General features: G+C 43.4%; 1 protein-coding gene across 1 annotated transcript in view; it reads right to left on the bottom strand.

The window, feature by feature from the left end:
- The window catches only part of ALDH1A1 (aldehyde dehydrogenase 1 family member A1), a 43,625-nt gene extending 34,997 nt beyond the window's left edge, over window positions 1-8,628 (bottom strand). The window contains exon 1 of the mRNA XM_044446275.1: window positions 8,487-8,628. Coding sequence (XP_044302210.1) covers window positions 8,487-8,582 — 96 coding nt within the window. The 5' untranslated portion in view covers window positions 8,583-8,628. The remainder of the gene's footprint in view (window positions 1-8,486) is intronic.
- Window positions 8,629-20,084: the final 11,456 nt, after the last annotated feature.

Here is a 20,084-nt window from a genome sequence, read left to right as displayed (position 1 = left end):
CAGAGCCTCAAAAGAGTCAGCATAAGCTTACTGAAACTGACCCTTTTGGTACTCTAGAGCCAATACAGGTTATTTTTTTAATGATTTTATTTTTTGGCACCTGTAGGGTTAAAAGGGTCCTTGTGAAGTTGCCCAAACTGCCCCTAGACCAGTGATGGCGAAACTTTTAGAGACTGTGTGCCCAAACTGCAACTTCAAACCCACTTATTTATCACAAAGTGCCAACACTGCAATAAAACCTGAAAACTGAGGTTTTAGTTTAGAGAGAACAACTCATACATTAACATCTTTTGTCTTAAAAGAAAAACACAATAACAGAGCTTTCAATGATACAAACAGCTTTTTACTGAATGGTAAAAGTTTGCATTTGGGGTGCTTTTGCACAATTAATGTGATCTTTGCTGTTGTATGCATGCTGATAATTTCTCAAACCTTGGCTCAAATATGCCAGGGGGACTGCACAACATTTAAAGAATCTCAGTCTCTTAATTAGAACATCTCTTTGCTAAATCTTAGATATTAAACTTCAATTTTTCATAAGAAAACTCAAAGCTAAAATCTTGTTTTAATAAAAATGAATGTATTAAAACTCACATCCAGTCCAAGCGCGCGCGCGCGCGCGCACGCGCACACACACACACACACCTCTCCATCCATCCATCCTTGGCAGTGCACTGACCGACCATGCAAAAACTCGGATGAGTCACGGCTTGTGATGTCATCAGCTGGCGCCGCTACTCCTTTCCGAGCATGCGCATGGCCCCTATGTGTGCTGTAATCCGATGCTCGGCTGCTGGGGCGATGCTGGGGCGACTCGACTCGTGTGCCGACACAGATGGCTCTGCCTGCCCGCTGTGGCCTGCATGCCATAGGTTTGCCACCACTGCCCTAGACCAATAACAGTCAGTTGATACTCCCTGATTTGAATGTAACCAGTGGAAAGAGAATTAAAGGTGTTTTGCCCTAAGGAGTTCTTGCCAATTTTGAATTGTATAGGGGAAAATGGTTTGTCAGTAGTCTCATTCATAAGAAAAAGAAAAGTGTGATCTCATGATGGTTTGTACAGAAGGAATGCCCTCGCAGTTCCAAATGCATGAGCGCCATTGCTGTGAAGCCATTACTGCTATGGATGCTGGAGAAATTTGTTTGGTTCGCATTTTAAAAAGAGTGAACCTAATTCATAAAGAACCAACTAGAATGCAAAGTGTAATGCGCTTACCCTCAATTTTCACATTCCTTCAAATTTTGTGTTGCAGCTCTTCAGTTAAAAAAATGTGTACCTTAGGGGAAAGTGTGTATTTTTGCATTTCCCCGATGTGTACATTTTTAAATGAGAAAAATGTATATGGATTTCATACCAGCTTTCAGAAACTGGTACTACAATTGAGCAGAAAGAAATTGTACTTCAAAGAGCCCAAATGCTGTAGAAAGTGAAAAATATAGATCCACTTATTTCTAATGACTGGCAGCCAATTCCTGGGTGGCTCAGACTTTTATTGTAGTCCCTTTCCTCCCAGTAAGGGATCATCTTGTTCAGCAAAATGCACCTATGGCCAACACAGGCCACTGAACAGAGCGGATCCCAAGAACAGAGAGGTTAGCTCCCATAAGCTAAGCACTGGAGTTACTCAAATGAAATCTTTTATTGCTAAGTGGTGGAGCAGTTTTGAAATCTTTAAATTGGAAACAGGAAGATATACTGACTGTACTTGCTGCTTGTGGCTTGTGATGCTAATATGTGTTGTACTTTGCATTGTCTCCACTGAACAATGTATTTCTGTTTTATTTTGGTTGATATCCCCAAAGGCAAGGAGGTGGTAAAGGGCAACACTTCTTCACCTTCTTTAGCACTTCAGATTGTGCAGTGCATTCCTATGCATATCTACGCAGAAGTAATATTCACTTAATTCAGTGAAAATGTGTTTAGGATGTCAGGTTCACAGTTTAACAGAGAGAACAAGATTACAAACGACATGATAACTTCAATAAGCAATATTTAACTTAAGACCATTACCAAGTAACATATTTTCTAGGGCATAGATATCACAAGCTCCTTACAAATCTACAATATACGAGTATATACTTCTTGTTAAGGATCTTAATGTACCCTTGTGGTGAGGTTAGGGCATGGCAAAAGTGCAGGATTTACCCACAGGAAAGTCAGTTATATCCAGATGCAGTAAGTTCCCATGGAAGTCAGTGGGACAAATGCTTTATAACAACTTAAATCCCACCGATTTCCATGAAAACTAAGTGCAACTAATGTAGTCTGTATCTGATCCCATGTTGGCAAGTCTGAAAGCCACTGAAGTGGGACCACATGGTAATAAGGTGATTTAAGGATGGTTCCTGCAGCTCCCCAGTGTCCCCGTGTAAAAGATGGATCTATCCATACTGCCTTTGCAGTGAAGCAGTTGTGTAATTCTTCCACGGTGCTTGTCTTCCTCCATGCCCGGCATAACCCCAAGCTGGTCAACGGGGCTCAAGCTTTCTTGCCTGTATGGGACACTGCCACCGGTTGCACTGGCTACCAACTGATGTCCAGACCCTATTTAAGGTGCTGATTATGACCTATAAAGTCCTAAACAGCTTGGGTCCAGGATACCTGAAGGAGCGCCTTCTTCCCTATGTGCCCTCCCACCCCTTGAGATCAGAGGTGGAGGTCCTGCTCCGGGAGCCCTCCTTGAAGGCGATCAGGAGGGAGAGTACCTGGAGGAGGGCCTTCTCTGCGGTGGCGCCCCATCAATGGAATACACTCCCCAGAGAGGTTCACCTGGCGCTGATGTTATATTCTTTTCAGTGTCAGGCAAAACCCCTTTTATTTGCCCGTCATTTTAATGTTTAACTGATTTTAATTTGGGTTTTAGTATATTAATAGTCAGATGCTGCGGGGCTGTTCTGTTCTATTTATGTATTGTAAGCCATCCTGAGATGCTCTGTAGGGGATGGGATAGAAAAGCTTTTAATCAATCAGTCAATCAGTCCTGTGGACAGGTGGGCTGCATTTGGACGAGCAGGTCACAAGTCTTGCAGGCTGCTCCGGGACGCCCGTGGTCAAGCTGCACTGCAGCTGCCACAAGTGGCAGGAGCAACAGCAGTTTCCGGCATGCCTGGGCAGGGGAAAACGGGCCCAGAGTTTCAGCTACAGCACTGAGTCTATTCTGCACACCTGTCTATAGTTTTCATGATGCGCCATCTCCTGCCTCCTCTCATGGTAAAAGAAGAACATGGATTTAAGTCATGCTTTGTAAGGTTGTTGAAGTGGTGGACTGGTTTTATAGAGGTTGTTAGCCACCCTAGGCTCTCTGTGAGCAATGGACAGATAGTTTAATTCCATTGCACTTCTATCTGAAGCAATGGGGATGGATAGAGTGCTAGTTGCTTATGTACCGAAGTGGAAATTTCCCATGTATTGGATTTGCCCTGAGGCACATTTGCCCCAGAAGATAAAATGGGGTAGGAGCCTCCATGGGGAAGCACAGGATAAAAAGGGAGTAAAGAAAGAAAGGGCTGGAAAGAAAGATGAACATGCAGGTGCTAGTTTAAATCAAGCCAGAGAATCAAGCAAGAGTGAAGAAACTGAAGCTGTCGTACTTCAGGTACACCCTGAGGAGGCAAGAGCCACTGAAGATGATCTTGTGAAGGAAAGTGAAAGATAGGAAGAGGAGGTGGACTGCATGAAGGAAGCCACGACCCTGAGTTTGCTGGCGCTGAGCAGGGCTGTCCAGGATGGGACATTCTGGAGGGCCCCCATTCACGGGCTCCACTGTAAGTCAGAGATGGCTCAACAGCACAAGGGCATGTAGGATTGCAGTCTGAAAACCTGATAACCTGAATGGCAGTCAGTTACTTTTGTTACCCATATCAAATGTCCAAATAGTAAACTAATATTGAAATTTATTTTCTGGATAAAATATTCTTGCAACATTTAGGGAACCCTGTAAGCACACGGGTCTTTCCCCCAAACTCTGAGGCTCCTTCCTGAAGGCCAAATGCCTCCTCTCCTCCATGTTGACTTTTGTGGAAATGAGTGCCATTGCAGGCCATGCAATTTCCTTCTGAGTAGAGCAGGTCATTGGGGTAGTTTCAGTCAGGTGATCCTCATTCAGCACTTCAGTCAGTGTAAGTTTTTTGTTTTGTTCATAGCCTCACACTTGTTTCTTTCTTTCTTTTCTTTTATGACTGGCGGGACACATCCTCTTTGCAGCACCGCTGCCCCCCAGCCCACCGCCCCACTGAGACCCCTCCCTTGCCCCCTCTTCCCCCAAAAGAACCAAAGAGCACCACAAGTTCAGCACACACTGAAGCATATGCTACAGAAACACACAACATACAAAGAGGAATGCCAGAACTGGTCATGAAGGATCCAGGATATGGATTTAAGGAATAGTGTAAGAAGATGCAAGAATAGTGTAAGTTTGGGGCATGCCTCGTGGGACACACCAGTGAGTCAGACATTAGAAGGCCTGCAAACATCTCTAGCATCGATCCCCCCAGTGCGAAGTCCAGGCTCTGAAATAAATGCAGGCTGCCGACATCTACAGATAGGAATGACCAAGTCCGGCTTGAGATGCCCTGCCCTGCCCTGCCCTGCCTGCCCTGCCCTTTGCTCCATCCCAGCATCCTGCTTTGTTAGGCAGTTGCCCCTGGTTATCAGCTTACACAGTGAAAAGGTATTTTGTGAGGGGACTGGGGGGATTTGCACTGGGACATGCACAGCTTAGCTTCTGTGAGCAGTCAAGAGGACAGCTCTCTCCTGACCAGGGCAATTGCCAGGAGGGGTGCCTACTGCCTCTTGGTTGCCCTGCCTGGAAGGTGCTGCCGCAGGGGCTTTAAATCCCTGCAGAGGTGCTACTGTGAATGATCTGCACAATTAAAAATGAATTTTCAAATATTCTTTTTCATAGCAGTTTGTGTACTGTTTAATAAAAGAAAATGCTGGGTGGCCATGAGCACCTAACAAGGTGCCCTGAAGGCCTTTTGAAGGGATTGCTCATAGCTGTTGAAAGGACCGCCATGAAAGGCCTGTTTCACAGTCTCCACCCCCAAAACAGTATGCAAAAGCTGCACTAAGCCTGAAACAACTCGTAGTGGCAGGGTGGCGGGGAAGCCTTGCGTCTCTCAAGCGGTTTCCTGGAATACCTCTGGGAGGCCTGGAGGGCAGTGGAGCCCAGCACGCCATGCCGAATTGCATCCCATGTTGAAGCTCACCATGGGTTGCTTGCATGACAACCAACCTACGGTGGCTTATTGCCAGGGTGGGTTCCATGATGTGCCCAGAGGCCCAAAGTTTGTGTGCATGGATTAAGAAGAGCAGTGCCCCTTGGAAAGGTTAAGTGCTGTCTCCTTGGCCTTCGCAGGTATCCCCTTCCCTTTAGAGCAACATAAATGCATCTGGGGGCAAACAGTTGTGGTTTTCCTAAGCTTTATTGCCAAATAGGGGGAGATTATTTTTGTGGGTATGGGGCAGTTATCCCACAAGGGGATGTTAACCCTTACCTCCCTGTTGCCATCCCTCTTGGAAATGACCTCATAGTTAGCAATTAAACTTGGAAAAATCCTTTTCCATTGCCACCAATAGGCTCTCAGGATTCTAATAACAGATCTTGGATTGATAAATCAATGCAGTGCTAAGGCCCCGTGGCACAAAGCCTGGCAACAACCCTGTTGGAAAGATGTACTAATGAAATTATTGATCTGTGGGTCTATTGTATTGCAGAAAGACAACAGGCATTTAGTTGGCGCATGGAAAAGTCTGAAGGACTGGTTATTCTGTAGCTACATGTAACATATTCTAGGGATTACTAGGCTGGCCAAGTCATTTGGACACAGGTCAGTTGTGAAAAATAGTCATCTTAAAAAACAGCCAACCAACCAACCTTTTATCCTTTAATGAAAATTTACAGAGTCCCCGCCCCCAAACTAATATATTAGCAGAAAGGACGTCCCTGCAACTCTAGTGTGTATTCTATTTCTGAAGTTTTGAATATATTTTCTAATTAAGGCAGCTCAAGATGACAAGATGCTGTGGCTTCCAAACTTCTTAAGTATTTCCCCAATAGCTTCAGCCCTTACCAGTGAAATAACAAGCACTCAGATTGGTGTGGGGATGCTGCAGAGCTAAGCAATTCTTCCAACTATCACCATGGAGCAAATCAGTGATTTGAGAAGTGATTTCATGCTAAGACATCCCTTGCATTAACATTCCAAAGTTTGCCTCCCTTGGCTTAAGAATTATTATGGATTTGGGGCACATTCCAACTTTGCACCCCACTGATTTCCAGTTCTTCTCCATGAAAATCAACTGGCCTTAAGTGCTTAACATTGACTTAGAGCTGCCAACAATCCAAAAAAGGGGAGGAACCAACCCTCCTGCTTTGCCCTTTGCCTTTGAAGCCTTTTAACATGCAGAAAGCAGCAGGTGAAGCTTCTCACAGCATGAAAAGAAACATTATCACCTGCCCATGTCTGCAAGCTATTTGCTCTTAAAGGTACAGGATGGTGACTGCTATGTTGGAAAGCTATTTTACCTGGATGGTATCTGAGTCTTTCCAGATCCACAGATCTCAAGGGTCAATGTAATGCTACTCAAAAGACCTTACTAATAAGATTCTGGATTCAATGGGCATGTTTCTTCTGACCTCCAGAGTACTATACCTGGAGGTCTCAGACATTCATAGGAATTTGCTAGCTATTGGATGCAAAAGGAAAAGAGAGAAACTAGTGTAACAGTATTTTTTTCCTTTATCGTGTTTGCTGCTGAACAACCATGGAAAGACTTTGCTTGACTATCTTTCCCTACAAAACAGCAAAGATTTTATTAGCTCTGAGTCAAGGTGCTCAGCAGGTTATGCAGGGTCATTATGTCTTCAGAGCTAAGTGAAAGACATGAAAAAGATGTTTGTGTTATATTAAGGATTCCTTCACCCTTTAGTAGTATTGAGGCTGTGGTGCTACACTTTTCTAATGGATTTCAACAGAACTTTCTTCAAAGTAGGTGTGCGTAGGATGTGACAATACATCCATCCTAAAGCCACTTACCTCAACCAGCTGTATCAGTCCCCTGTGCCATTAATCAGCTCCAAACTATGGATTTGGCTGTATGTCATTATCCACCTTAAGAGAGACTGGAATGTCCATCTCTCACCTACAAGTACAGAATACCTTGGCCAGGTGCCCCACACCTGAACTAGCAAGGAAACTGTGTTTGGAAGCACTCTGTTCAGAGTACTGGAACACCTTTGTTAGAATGGAAAAATTGTTCCAGGGCTTGTTTGTGTGTGTTATCAAAGTATGATGAAGAACCTGTTAAGTGAATCAATTGGCCTGGAAATTCAAATGTAAGCCAGTTCTGTTTCAATGCATTAAACAGCGTTCAATTTTGTATCCAGACGTTGTAGTTCAAGGGGTTTGTGGATTAAGTTACAAATTGGCACAGTTAAGTCCCTTCAGTGTGAGTTTACTTGTTCATTTCATTTTTATTTCTTTAATCTCTATGCCACCAATGGATAAAGTTTCTTAGATGGTTCACAGCAACTGTAATTGCAATCGATGGATTGCAGTGTAGTTAAGCCAAATGCCATGGTTTTAAGTCTGATTAGCTCCACTGAACATATTCAGTTGGAACAATTTTTTTTCCATTCAGCATAGCACTGGAATATAAATCAACCTACATGAAAGTTCTTCAGCCAAACTGGATGGAAGATAAGGCTTCTAGCTATTTATCCTTTCTTATTGCAGCTCCTTGCCTCAAATGTCATGTCCTGTTTAGATTTCAAGTCTACAAGCAGGGATTCTCCATTTCTAGTAATCTAAATAACTTTTAAGCTTTTATGCACTTATTTTCCAGGTATGTATATATGCCAGGTCATGCTGATTATGAAAGAGCTTATGTATTTTCAAGTTAGGTTTTGAAAAAAGCTGTAATAACACACCACAGCAAAGCTGCATTCACTCTTAGCATATTGTAGTTTCCCCCTAGCTGGGCTTAGAAGTTAATCATTCTCTCTCTAAAATGTTGGTCTCTCTTCAGAAGAAACAGCCAGATCGCAGCACATCTATTAAAAAGGGTAAGTCCCATCTGCCGCACAATCATATGCGCCATTTCTTACCATTAAGTATCAGGTGATTCAGTGGGATTTATTATGTATAAACCTGTCGCTTCCAAGGGTCGCTTCCAAATGCATAGGTTTGCAGCTTAGGATCGAATTCTAAGGTACTTTTGGCTCAAATGTGCTTGCTCCAAACAGCCGTGCAAACACGTCTGCTCTACGAGCCTTCCTAGAGCTAGAAGAAACGATTAGACGGCTCTGTCAGCAGCCACAGTATGCAAACTGAAGTCAAAGAGAGCATTTGCACAAGCCCAGAACTGAGCTGCAGTGAGATCTAGAGTTAAAGCACGATCCGTATGGAAGGAGAGCATTAAGAACATCGCATACATTAGTGGCACTGCTCTAGCAAGGTTAACCAACATAAATATAACTAACCTTGGTATATTTAATCTTCAAATCACTGAGGGGTGCAGGCAAAGCCGGGGGAGTTGGAGCAGAACTGGAATCCGATTTCTTTTTTTCGGCTGACATGTTTTGATTAGTTCCTGAAACACAGGTGAAAGGAGGTTTTAGAAAAGTTCGGGAATATTTGTTCTGACTGAGCACTTAGATTTAATTGTGCCTTTTTATCTGAACTGGCTATGGTATATTTGCATGCAAGAACATGATTGGACGAACAACAGCACAGCAAAGGGGGGAAAACAATTGATGTGTAACACCTAGAAAAGCAGGCTAGGCGATCAGGGGCATAAGTCTGTATGAGGTTACAGTTTTCTAGAAGTTTGCTAATAGCAGCCTGCAATTTTGTACCTAGGGAAAGAGTTTAGACTCTGAAATGTCAGCATAGGTAACCTAACAGGACTTCTCAGATTATTCCAGAGCTTTGGAGATTTAACACAACTCGCTCTTGTTCTTACAACAACCATAGGACTGGCAAAAGTTCAGCAGGTTCAACTTTCTTGGTGAGGAGCTGTGCTGATGAGAATGGAGTACGATTAAAGATGCCAAATCATTGCATATTTCATAACAAGGAGCTTTCCCAGGGGAGGGATCTAGGCAGGGTAAGATAGGGTGAAAATGCCAGTTCAGGCTTTGTTTGTTTGAGAGAGTAATTTACCAAATGCGCAAAGTCCCTTCATATTTGGAATGGCAAGTTTGTAATGACTGAGCACTTTTTAAAAAAGTGAATGTAGGAAAACCAAAACAGATAGATTTCTGCATCCAGGGTTTGATTCCTTAGCTCTCAAAAGTTTGTGTCTGCATCTTTCTGCATTCAACCACATAAATGCCAAGTTACAGTTGCCACCTCTTTTTTTTTTTAATAAGGTGCTCCTTACCTTTGAGAGGTGTACAACATGATCTTCTCCATGCTGGGAACAGCGGTATCAACTAGATTTGGCTGATACGGATGAGTGAGAATGTTGTTTTACTTTGTTTTTGTTAAGAATCTATCAACATTCACAAATGTCTTCATATTGGAAAGGAAAGAACTTGAGAATGAAAAGATTAGACTGAAGAAAATGAAAGTGACTGACTTGTCCCTTCCCGGGGTGACAGAGATGGCCTGTGGCCATACAGCCAACAGTTTTGTGGTATCTTAAAACAACCTGTATTTCTCATGGCATAAATATTTGTCAGCTGCAGTTCATATTTTCAGATGTGTGAAGTATCAGACTTCTCAAACATGTCCCTTCCCCTCCACCCCCACACTAATGCTAAGATTATGAATTCTTACATGAAATTTAGTTAAGAAAGTTAAATTCAGAGGGGTTGCTTCTGAGTAAACATCTATTTTTGATAGATTTTATTATACATGTTTTGTTTTTGCTTTTATTTGTTATTTCTTACTGTCTGCTTTTATTTTCTGTTTTTAGCTGTTTTAAACTTTTTAATTTTTTTCTGATGTTATATTTTAATAGTACTCTTTTTATCTGTTTTATGGACTATGTAGACTGCCAAGTGAGCTTTGACTGTGGGCCAGTATATAAATAAATAAATGTACAGGCAGTAAAGGTTTGGCAAAATGCTGCCAAGCTTATTACTATAGGAATCATGTGGGAAGGAAATGTCAACTGATGCAGCCTTTTCCTGCCACAAAGTTGCAGAGCCAGTATGGTCTGGTGGTTGGCGCTCTGGAAGAAGAACCTGGGAGATCCGGATTCTCGCCCCCACTTGGCCATGAAACTCACCGGGTGACTTTGGCCAGTGACTCACTCCCAGCCTAACCTACCTCACAGGGTTGTTGTCATTTATTTATTGTTGTAAGCCGCCCCGAGGCTTTGGCGAATGGGGCGGCATAAAAATGTTTTAATAAATAAAATAAATAAATAAATGAGGATAATCCACCTCCGGCTCTTCACTAGAGGAAAGAAGGTGGGGTATGGATGTAAGAATAATATGGGGGTGTGGAAAGAGAAGCCATACCTGTTGAACAGGTGATAGAGGGATGCTTCAGTCGGGAAAAACCGTGTCAGTTGAGCTGCTTTCCTTTCTTGGCGGGAGTAAATAAATAAATAAACACACAAACATGCTCGGCCTGCCCCGCCCCACCATGACAGACCGCTCTGTGGCATAACCTACAAACAGGGAGCGTTAGTCCTGTGTGCCCTCAGCAGGAGTTAGAGCGTAGCCTTGCCCTTTAGCCCTGCACATTGCAACACAAGGGTCTTGGCAGAGGGTTGTTTGCCTAGATCTGGCCTGCAGTCTCATTTCTTCTTAAACAGTTTGCCTCTGCCTTATCATGTTTCATAAAAAGGTGGGGAAGTCTAATGTAGGCGATAACACGGCAGTCGTCCCCAGAAGCGCTGCTTTTCAGTTTTCTTTGCTACCTTTAGCCCACATTTCCTCCAAGGATTTCAAGGGAGTGTGCCTGATTCTCCTCCTCACCACCACAACCTCCTGTGGTAGTTTGTCCATGACTAGGTGACTGATCCGGCGTTGCCCAATTTGGAAGCAGATGGAAGAAGATTCTGGATGGATTTATATTCTAGAAATTCTGGATTAACCCAATGATATATTATAAATCTGTAGTCTGTGACTGAGGCTGGTCTTAAATTTTTCACTCCCATGTAAGTACGTGTGATGATTTGGGCAAAAACTTGGTGGTAAAGTTTAAGCCATTGCTCTCGGAACACCTGATCTGAATTGGGGCCATATTGGCTCACACAAGAGTGAAAAAAAGGATCAGCTACATAATTAGCAAAAGATACAGTTTGACTCTTGCTGTATCTGGAGATTGGTAAGTGGAAGGAAGGAAAATTTGCTGTTCGTTTCCAGCTTGCAGTCACTTCTGCTCCCCATGCTGGGGACCCTCCAGCATGGAATGGGGGTTTCTTGGGGCACCTGGAGGCATGTAGGTTGGCCGCAAATCGAGAGGGCAGCATCTGCTCTATTTTGGGCAACATCCCCCCCCCAAGTTTACTTTGCCCCATCCAGATCATTCAGAAAAACAGGAGAGGAACAACTTTCCTTCCATGCACTTCCTTTGGTGAATTTATCTTAGGATCCAACCCACGGGTTTTTGCCAATGCCGGTCTTCCCAAACCTGCTGTCCTCCAGATCTTTTTGGACTACAACTCCCAGCATTTCTGCCCACTGGTCATGCTGGCTGGGGCTGATAGAAGTTGAAGTCCAAAATATCTGCAGAGTAGTGTTTGAGACTGAACCTCACTGGGACCAAGATGTCTTAATTTCATCTCAGAAAGCATAACCTGGCCGTAAAATATATAACGGCAATGAAATTACACTAGTTAAAGTGTCCATGGTTCGGCTTGCAAAAGAGTAGAGGTGGAACAGGACTTGTGCATCTTTTCCTCCACACTATGGGCCCCAATATACCCTTCAAATTTCCTCTGCAGAGTCCCTCAACCCTCCAGAGCAAATTTGGAAGGTGCGCTTGCATTAGTGGTGGAAGGAGAGGATACAGAAGTCACGCTTCACCTGGGCTGCCCTTCTGCTGGTGAAACCACGATACTGAATCCAGTCCAAAGTACATTTATCCAAAATCAGGATCTGTCCAGAGACCATTTGAATGTACTTTCTTAGTACTGAATATTCAGTGTTTCCCCCCACAAATGTTTGCATCAGCACTACCATGTCTTTATTTTTGTCATAAAAATAAATCCAGTGATGCTGTTTGTTTTTCATGGACTAACAGACAAACAAAGCATCATGTTTTCCTTGCCCCAGCAATAACAAGAGAAGTGCACAATGATTTTCCAAACAGACTACCGACAAGGAACAAAAACTTAGTTATGCCGAAGTGTCATTAAAATCATTGAACTGTGAACATTTTGTTGTGTGCTCGGTGCCTATTGATCTCAATGTTGCTTAGACACTCCTTTCTTTGATTTGTGCCAGTTCAGTCCAAAGCACACACGATGGGACTTTCTGTTAACTTCTGTCATGGGAAATGTCATGCACATTTGCATTCACATGTCCTATTGTGTACACAGGGAAGGGGAAAAGAGAAGGCTCTGTAAAAGAAGAGCCGCGCAAGCGCATCAGGACAATCAGATCGTCAGTCTTATGGGTGTTTCCAGACTGGCAACTCTGCGTCTACCCAGGCAATGCTCTTAGTTTATAAATGCAGCTGATTTCCCACACTAAGGGAGGCAACACGCTCTCTCTCTGTGTATGTCTGTGTGCCTGTCTGTGTGTCATGTCCTGTTCACACCAGTGGGTGTGATGTAGTCATGTGGACGGGGGACCCACCTTGCAGTTTGGCATGCATAGTATTTCTCAGCAAGGTGTTTTGAGATTCTGGCCTACAGCTCCCATGATCTTTGACTGTGTTGGCTAAGGCTGATGGGAGTTTGAGCCAGAAGCCTCTGGGAGGTCACCATCTGCCTGTTCCTGCTCTAGAACTGTGTGGGAGGTGGCATGGGGTTGCTGGGAGAAAAGGGAAATTTGTGAGCATTGCTTCCCTTCCCCTTCCATTCACAGCTGTGCTGGATCAAAGAGCCTTCCATGAATGGAAACATGCTGTCGGCTACATCCAATTATTGAAACATCTTATAATGAAATGATCTCCACCGACTTCATTAGAATTTCCTTCCAAATGCTTTATTTAGGAATGTGTTGTGATTGTTTCAAGTGGCTCCCTACTGCAATCAGTAGCACTTAGTGTGGGTTTATACGTTCCTTTTTAATGCACCGCAGCCATTCCAGTGGTCCTGGGGCATCTGCTTGTGTGGACAACATAGCCAAAGCAAATCAACCAGTCATGGAAATGACATCAGTTCCATGTCTGTGGCTGAGTCATTCTCACAGACTGAAATCAAGGGAATTGCTGGTGGCTGTTGCCATTATCAGTGTGTTAACCTGGAATGTGGTCTATATCCATCAGCATCATCTATTGGGAAAAGGCGGAACTGCTGCTGCAGGAGGAGGAGGAGACGACAATGACGAGGAGGAGGAGCCAGCATTCATTTTCAGAAAATTGTTTAAGGACTGAACTATGGAACGTTTTAGAGAAAATGTTATCTGACATGCCCAACACAAACTGACAGAGGTCCTATTTACAAAGTCCAAAGTAATAGACAGTGCAATGCTCACCATATCACTGTGACTTAGCACTTTTTTGAATCTCTACGGAAATTTCTGAAACGCTGTGGACTGATCTCCATTGGTCTCCTTCTTCTTAAAGCAGAAACATTTTTTTTTTATTTTATGTTTTGCTCCCTGCTGTTGATACATCCATGACTCTTAGAATAGGCAAACAAATGTTTTGCTTGCATTTGTCAGGCATCAGTCTCTCCTCTGAGTCTCATGGGACCCGAACGCTCATGCTCGCTGTTAGCTTTTTGCACTTGGGTTGCAGTCCAGCACCCCATGAACCAAAGTCCCAGCGCAGTCGGGAGGCGGGGCAGCAGGAATGTGCATCTGTCCAAAAAGTGCATGATAATGTCTACACCACCAAAGGGCTAGAGAGATGCTGAGTTTTCAAACTGGAGTATCCATAGAAATGGGATGCTACTTGGTACTGAAGGAGGTTTTCCCAGATTTCCTCCTGAACTTTGTCAGGTTCACTTTAACTGTAAGGAGCCCATTTTGTAGCCCCTTACCAGAGGTGGAAGCCTGACTTGGCTTTAAAATAGTTTTTGCCATTTGTTGGTATTTTCAAATATGATTTTTGGAAAGATCATAGCAGTGATCAGGAACAAGGGAAGAACAGAGCTCTGGTACTTTTCTCAGTGGATTCTAATAAACTGGGTACTGTGCTATGTACTGCCAGTCTTTAGAGTATGTGTTTGTGATATTTTATTAACATCATTTGTATAGTGCTGCACATCCAAGCAGAGTCCAGAGCAGTGAACAATACAAATTTTATACTAATACTACTAGTAACAATAATAAGTTAAACATGAAAAGAAGATAACATCACAACTATAGTTGATTAGCAAAAAGGGCTTCGCAGAGCAAGGATGCCTTTAGCAGTTTCCAAAATTCCATAGAACTTGAGTTATTGCACTGAGAGCTCTTCCCCTAGTGGACTCCACTTGGGCCTTGGGTCTGCATGGGACCGGCTGAGCTGCTGCACTCTCCACTAGCTCCAGCTTCCGAAGCAGCTGTAAGGGCATTGAGGTTACCAGCACTTCTCTCGCTGTGACTAAGCTAGCCCTGTCCAGGAGAGCGTGTAGCTGGCAAATCCACTGGAGGTGGTGAAAACTACTTTGAGCTGCTGCAATTACTTGGGACTCCAATGACAGCAGTGGATCTAGGAGTACTGCTAAGACTACAAACCTGCTCTTTCAGGAGAAGTGAAACCCCAGCCTGAACGGGCAATGGACCTACTTCCCAGACTTAGGAACCCTCCACCTATGTCCCTTCCATTTTGCCAAGATTCAGCTTCAATTTATTTGCCCTTATTTAGCCCATCGCTGAGTTTAGACATGGATCTGAAATTTGAACATCCTCTTCAGTTTCAGTTGGCACTGAATGTTGTCACCATTGTCCTGATGGCACCCAGCTCCAGTTGCCCTGAATACTCTTCCCAGGGACTTCATAGAGTTGTTAAACAATGTTCAGATAGTTTGGGGGGATGTGGTTATGGGAGCTGTCATGATGGGCTCCTGCATTTCCAGATGTCCCAGAACACCACTGTTAGAATAAGCATACGTGTGTCCGAATGAAGGAAGAATGTGTCACCATTCATGACCCATATCAGGTGAAAGAACTAATAAGAACTCATGACCTATGGCCATGTTCCACACAAAAGAATCACAAATAAATGCATTATTGGTGCGTAGAACTGAGCAATATGATTGGCAGCACAATACTGCAGGTTAAATGTCAAAATAATAATGATAGCTCAATGGAAGAGGTACAGATGGTGCACAAAAAGAGATTTACTGAGTACCAAAGTTCCTGCATGACACTTTTCTGCACTTGAATCCTAAACATCTTGTACTGTGAGTTAGGTGCATAAGATAAAAATCAATTGCACTTTTCAAATTACGTTCAGATCAGGGTCTGGTCATTTAGGTATTGAAGCAACATTTTGTACTGGATACTTATATTGAACGGGAATACGTCAGGCCAATCCACAAATTGCCAGCACTATAGAGGCAATTTCTGTGATGAGCTTGTGTGAATTGCTTCCACTTTCTTGGACTGTAGGATGGGGAATTGGGCTGCACGATGGTGTTTCCTCATATTTATGCAAGAAAGTATGATGTTCGTAACCATGCAACCATTTGCGAATGTACCAGCTGACACCAGGTGAGGGATCAGAGTTTAGTAATTGACAATGTGGAGAAGTGAGAAGCTGCAGCACCTCTTTCTTTCATCAAACGTGCAAGCTGCATCAGATCAAAGCAAGTTAATACGTGGCGGTTTGTGCCTAGGCAAATTGTAGATGTGTGGCTTGCATGGATGCATTTTGAGAGTCAGTTAATGTTTATGGTATGTTACAACTGTACGAATTAGTGATGTGCCATGGACATTTTTCTCCATTTTGAAAAGGGAAAAAGCATTACTTATTGTATGACACTACGCCAGATGCAGCATTTGAGGCATTTTGTCTGATTAAAGCATTTCTTCACCACCCTTCATTGCATGAGATTCCAGGGTGTTCTACAATATAAATAATGAATCATCTAACAACCTAATACAGTAAATAAAATTAATATTCAACAGACAGCAATAAAACAGCCATTGCTGTTCAAAACCGCTCAAATTCGAATTTTGGTCATAGAGGCGGGGCTGGATACTGTACAAATTAAAGTGCCTGGGTAAAAAAAAATACATCTTAACCTGGTGCCAGAAAGATGGCAAATTAGGCATCCATTTTAACTTTTCAGGAAGGATGTTCCAAAGACATGGCAGCACAACAGAGGAAGCCCTCTCCTTTTCAATTCCATACTGTACCTTGGATAAAGAAGGCACTTGCAGTAGCATCTCAGTGGAGACTCTTAGGGCACTGGCTGGCCGTGAGAAAGGGCGTTCTTGGTCCCAAGCCATTTGGCACTTTAGCGGCAAGTCCCAGCATCTTAGACTGGGCTCAGGAGTGGCCAGTGTAGCTCTTTTAAAAGTGGAGTGATGTGCACCAACTTGCCACTATCACGTAAAACCCTGGCAGCCAGATTTTGCTCTAACTGAAGCTTCACGGGCAGCCCTACATGTAAGTCCTTGCAACAATCAAAGCGGGAGCTTTACTAGAGCAAAGATCACCGCGGGGAGAACATCCCTGTTCCAAAATGCTGAAGCTGGTAAAAGGCACCAAAGCTGCACGGGCCTCTTGTGACACCTCCATATCTAGGGGTGCCCCCCAACTGCCACTCTTGTCAGGACTGAGTTTCAGTTTATTGCCCTTCATCCAGCCCAAAACGGAAACCAATGGCTCCATTGGCTGAATAACTGGTTCATTGACTGCATAGCTTCTCATGACTCCAACCTTGAAGAGAAAAGTCAAAGATGAGGGTCTTACAGAGGTCTGTGATCATTAGTACTGAGCCAAAGTACCATAAAGCCAGTGCTTTAGGATGAAAGAGGGCTGTGGGTTTCAAACCCCCCCTCACATAATTCCAAGCTTCGTAATTAACTTCTTCTGTGCTTGTTTGCAAACTTTATAACCAGAGACAAAGGAAGGCACAACACTGCACTTCTGATGAAACTGATGAAGCGTTGATCGGTTGCATCTCCCTGGCATTCTGTGCTGTGCTGTGGTGACTCAAAGACTAAAGGACAGTGTAAGAAGAGAGGAAGGTTTGCCCGACTGGCTAGGCACTCAGATTACTCAGATAATGCAGCACATCAATCTTAAAAACATTTTAAAACAGTAGATCTAAAGCTGGGCACAAGCATGTTAAAGTTGCTCTAATAGACACAAATCTATGAGCTCTACAGAGGATCTAACAGATCTGTTCGGAATGGGAAATGGGCAACAAAATAACTAAATGCAGTGTAATTTAAGCTTGTGGGCACGGTGGCACAGTGGGTAAGATGCTGAGCTTGTCAACTGGAAGGTCAGCAGTTTGGTAGTTCGAATCCCTAGTGCAATATAATGGAATGAACCCCTGTTCTTTGCCCCAGCTTCTGCCAACCTAGCAGTTCGAAAGCATGCAAATGTGAGTAGATAAACACTGTTACCTTCAGTGGGAAGGTGACAGTGTTCTGTGCATGAAAGCGTCTAGTCATGCCGGCCACATGAGCACGGAAGTGTTTTTGGACAATGCTGGCTTTTCAGCTTAGAAAGGGAGATGAGCTCTGCCCCTAGAGTTGGACACGGCTAGCACGTGCAGGGGGAAGCTTCTTAACCTTTACCTTTACCTAAGTTACGCTCAACTTCACATTGTTGCTTTTTATGGAGACAGACGTAGCAACTAGGCTAGAGATCCTGGGAACTTGGTGGATAGTTCAATGAAAACTTTGGCCCAATTTGTATGTAACATTACCAAATTATGAATTAAATAACACACAATTTCCCAGGGTTGCCATTTTGAATATATACTCACTGATCAGTCTGATAAGAGGATGCTCCATGATATGCAGACTCCAATACTGTAGGTAAATCATGCATTAAGCAATCCAAAGTTAACCTGCAATTAGTTCTTAGGTTATCTTTGGGTTGTTTAACCCATGATTAACCCATAGTGTATGGGTTTGCACATGGAGCAACCTTTGACTGCAACAGAGGCTACATATTCTAAATGGCAGAAGCATGTGCTGGGCACATGCCATGATAAACTGTGGGTTAAACTGTGGAAAGTCAATGTAGACTGAGCTGGACCAATAATCTGACCCCAGATATGACAGCAATATTGTACTTTTGGGACAGAGGTTTTCCATTTTAGCAGGTACTTCAGTTGTGTTATGAAGCCCTGAAAGTCCAGTTTGTTAGTGAGAGAGACACAACCACAAAACTCAGATAAACCCTGGGATGATGCACACAACAAAGATGGAATGATATTCCAGAAGGGTATGATTTATATAAGCCCTCAAAGCTGTGATGCTTTGCACTTACACCAGGGAGTAAACTACACTGAAGACAGTAGAACTTATTTCTAAGGAAAAACGAATAGGTCTGTATTTCTTGGCTTTACTTCAATATAAACTTGGAGCATCTGTTCTTAGCATCCTTATGTTGTAGTGAGCACTACTTAAAAAAAAAAAACCCCAAAACAAAACAGTCACTTGTACCAAATCAATAGTACATGTGTTTAGAATGGAGGTGTACAACTATCTGCAAATATTTTGTGCAATTACAAAAGCTATACATGGCTGTTCATACACAGTGGGGACATTAGCCCTTGTTTGGTATTCTATAACATGAAACCTAAAATGAGTTATAGTTATATATTTATATCCCCCCACCACAGCTTTTCCTTCCAAGGTGGCTTATACACTTTTCTCATTCTTATCCTCACAACAACAACCTTGTGAGGTAGGTTGGGCTGAGACTCTGTAACTGGTCCAGAGTCACTCAGTGCTCTTCATGGCTCAGTGGGGACTAGAACCTGGATTGACTGAGTCTTAGTTTCAGCCCGGTTTTGAACGGGGGACCTTTCGCATATTATGGAAACGTGATAACGACTACGCTACCGAAACAGCTAAAGAGAGATATTCAGTAACCGTTAAATGGTAGTGGACATCCAAATCTGACTTTTCTTCCAGTTACCATGGAAACCTGGATTTCGGGACATTGATAGAGGTGATCATTTCAAAATGCTACTCTGCTTGGCCTAAGGAAGAGTACTTTTGCCGTGAGGTGCACACGAAGGAGTTTCAAAAGCAGTGCAGAGTTCAGTAGGAAAACGCAAGGCAGGGCTGAGTGTGAGTGTGCAATTGGGGCACAGGGAGGTCACGGTTAATGCACTTAGGCTCACTTTAATGACACTGTCACCTCCATCACGCAGGTGCTGATCAGGCAGCGAGGATGCTTCCAAAGGAAGCTATCACTGTGCAACTGCCCTTCCTCAGACATGGAAATTTGCGGGGGTCCAGGCAACAGTGTCTTCCATTTGTAACCCTCCTTTGTATTCCCACTGTTGCTTCTATTTTGTTCATACCTCCCCCAAAGCAGAAGACTGGAATAGATGCACCTTTTGATTGGTAGTGCAAGGAGCCTGCATCCTGAAACACACCAAATCTTTCTCATCGAAATCCTGATAGGAACGAGGTTGCAATTGAAAACATATGCTATTCAAATTGTTAAAATTTGAGGCCTTGCACAATGAAATTCATGAGTGACCCAGATATCATCTTACAGGTTAAACTGCTTGCATTTCCCGACTACTTCTTTCTTTCTTTCTTTCTTTCTTTCTTTCTTTCTTTCTTTCTTTCTTTTTTATCTATAGCAAATCCATTAGGGAGGGAGAGGGCGCATAGCTGACCGAGGGTTTTTTGACTGGCAATGCTAGGAGCCACCTGTCTGGAAGCGCTCGTACCTGTTTGAAGCACATCTTTGAATATGCCCAGCAAGTCTTACCCTGTGGAATCTATCTCATGGTTTGCATGCCCAGGTTTGTGGAGCATGGCCCATTATGCAACTAGTAATAAATACAGGAAGAGAGAATGAACATCTTAAAGTCA

The sequence above is a fragment of the Varanus komodoensis genome, unplaced genomic scaffold (genome assembly GCF_004798865.1).
Source record: "Varanus komodoensis strain SLA01 unplaced genomic scaffold, ASM479886v1 scaffold5, whole genome shotgun sequence".
NCBI lineage: Eukaryota > Metazoa > Chordata > Lepidosauria > Squamata > Varanidae > Varanus > Varanus komodoensis.
The sequence above is the reverse complement of the archived record's forward strand: the minus strand, read 5'-3'. Positions and strand labels throughout refer to the sequence as shown.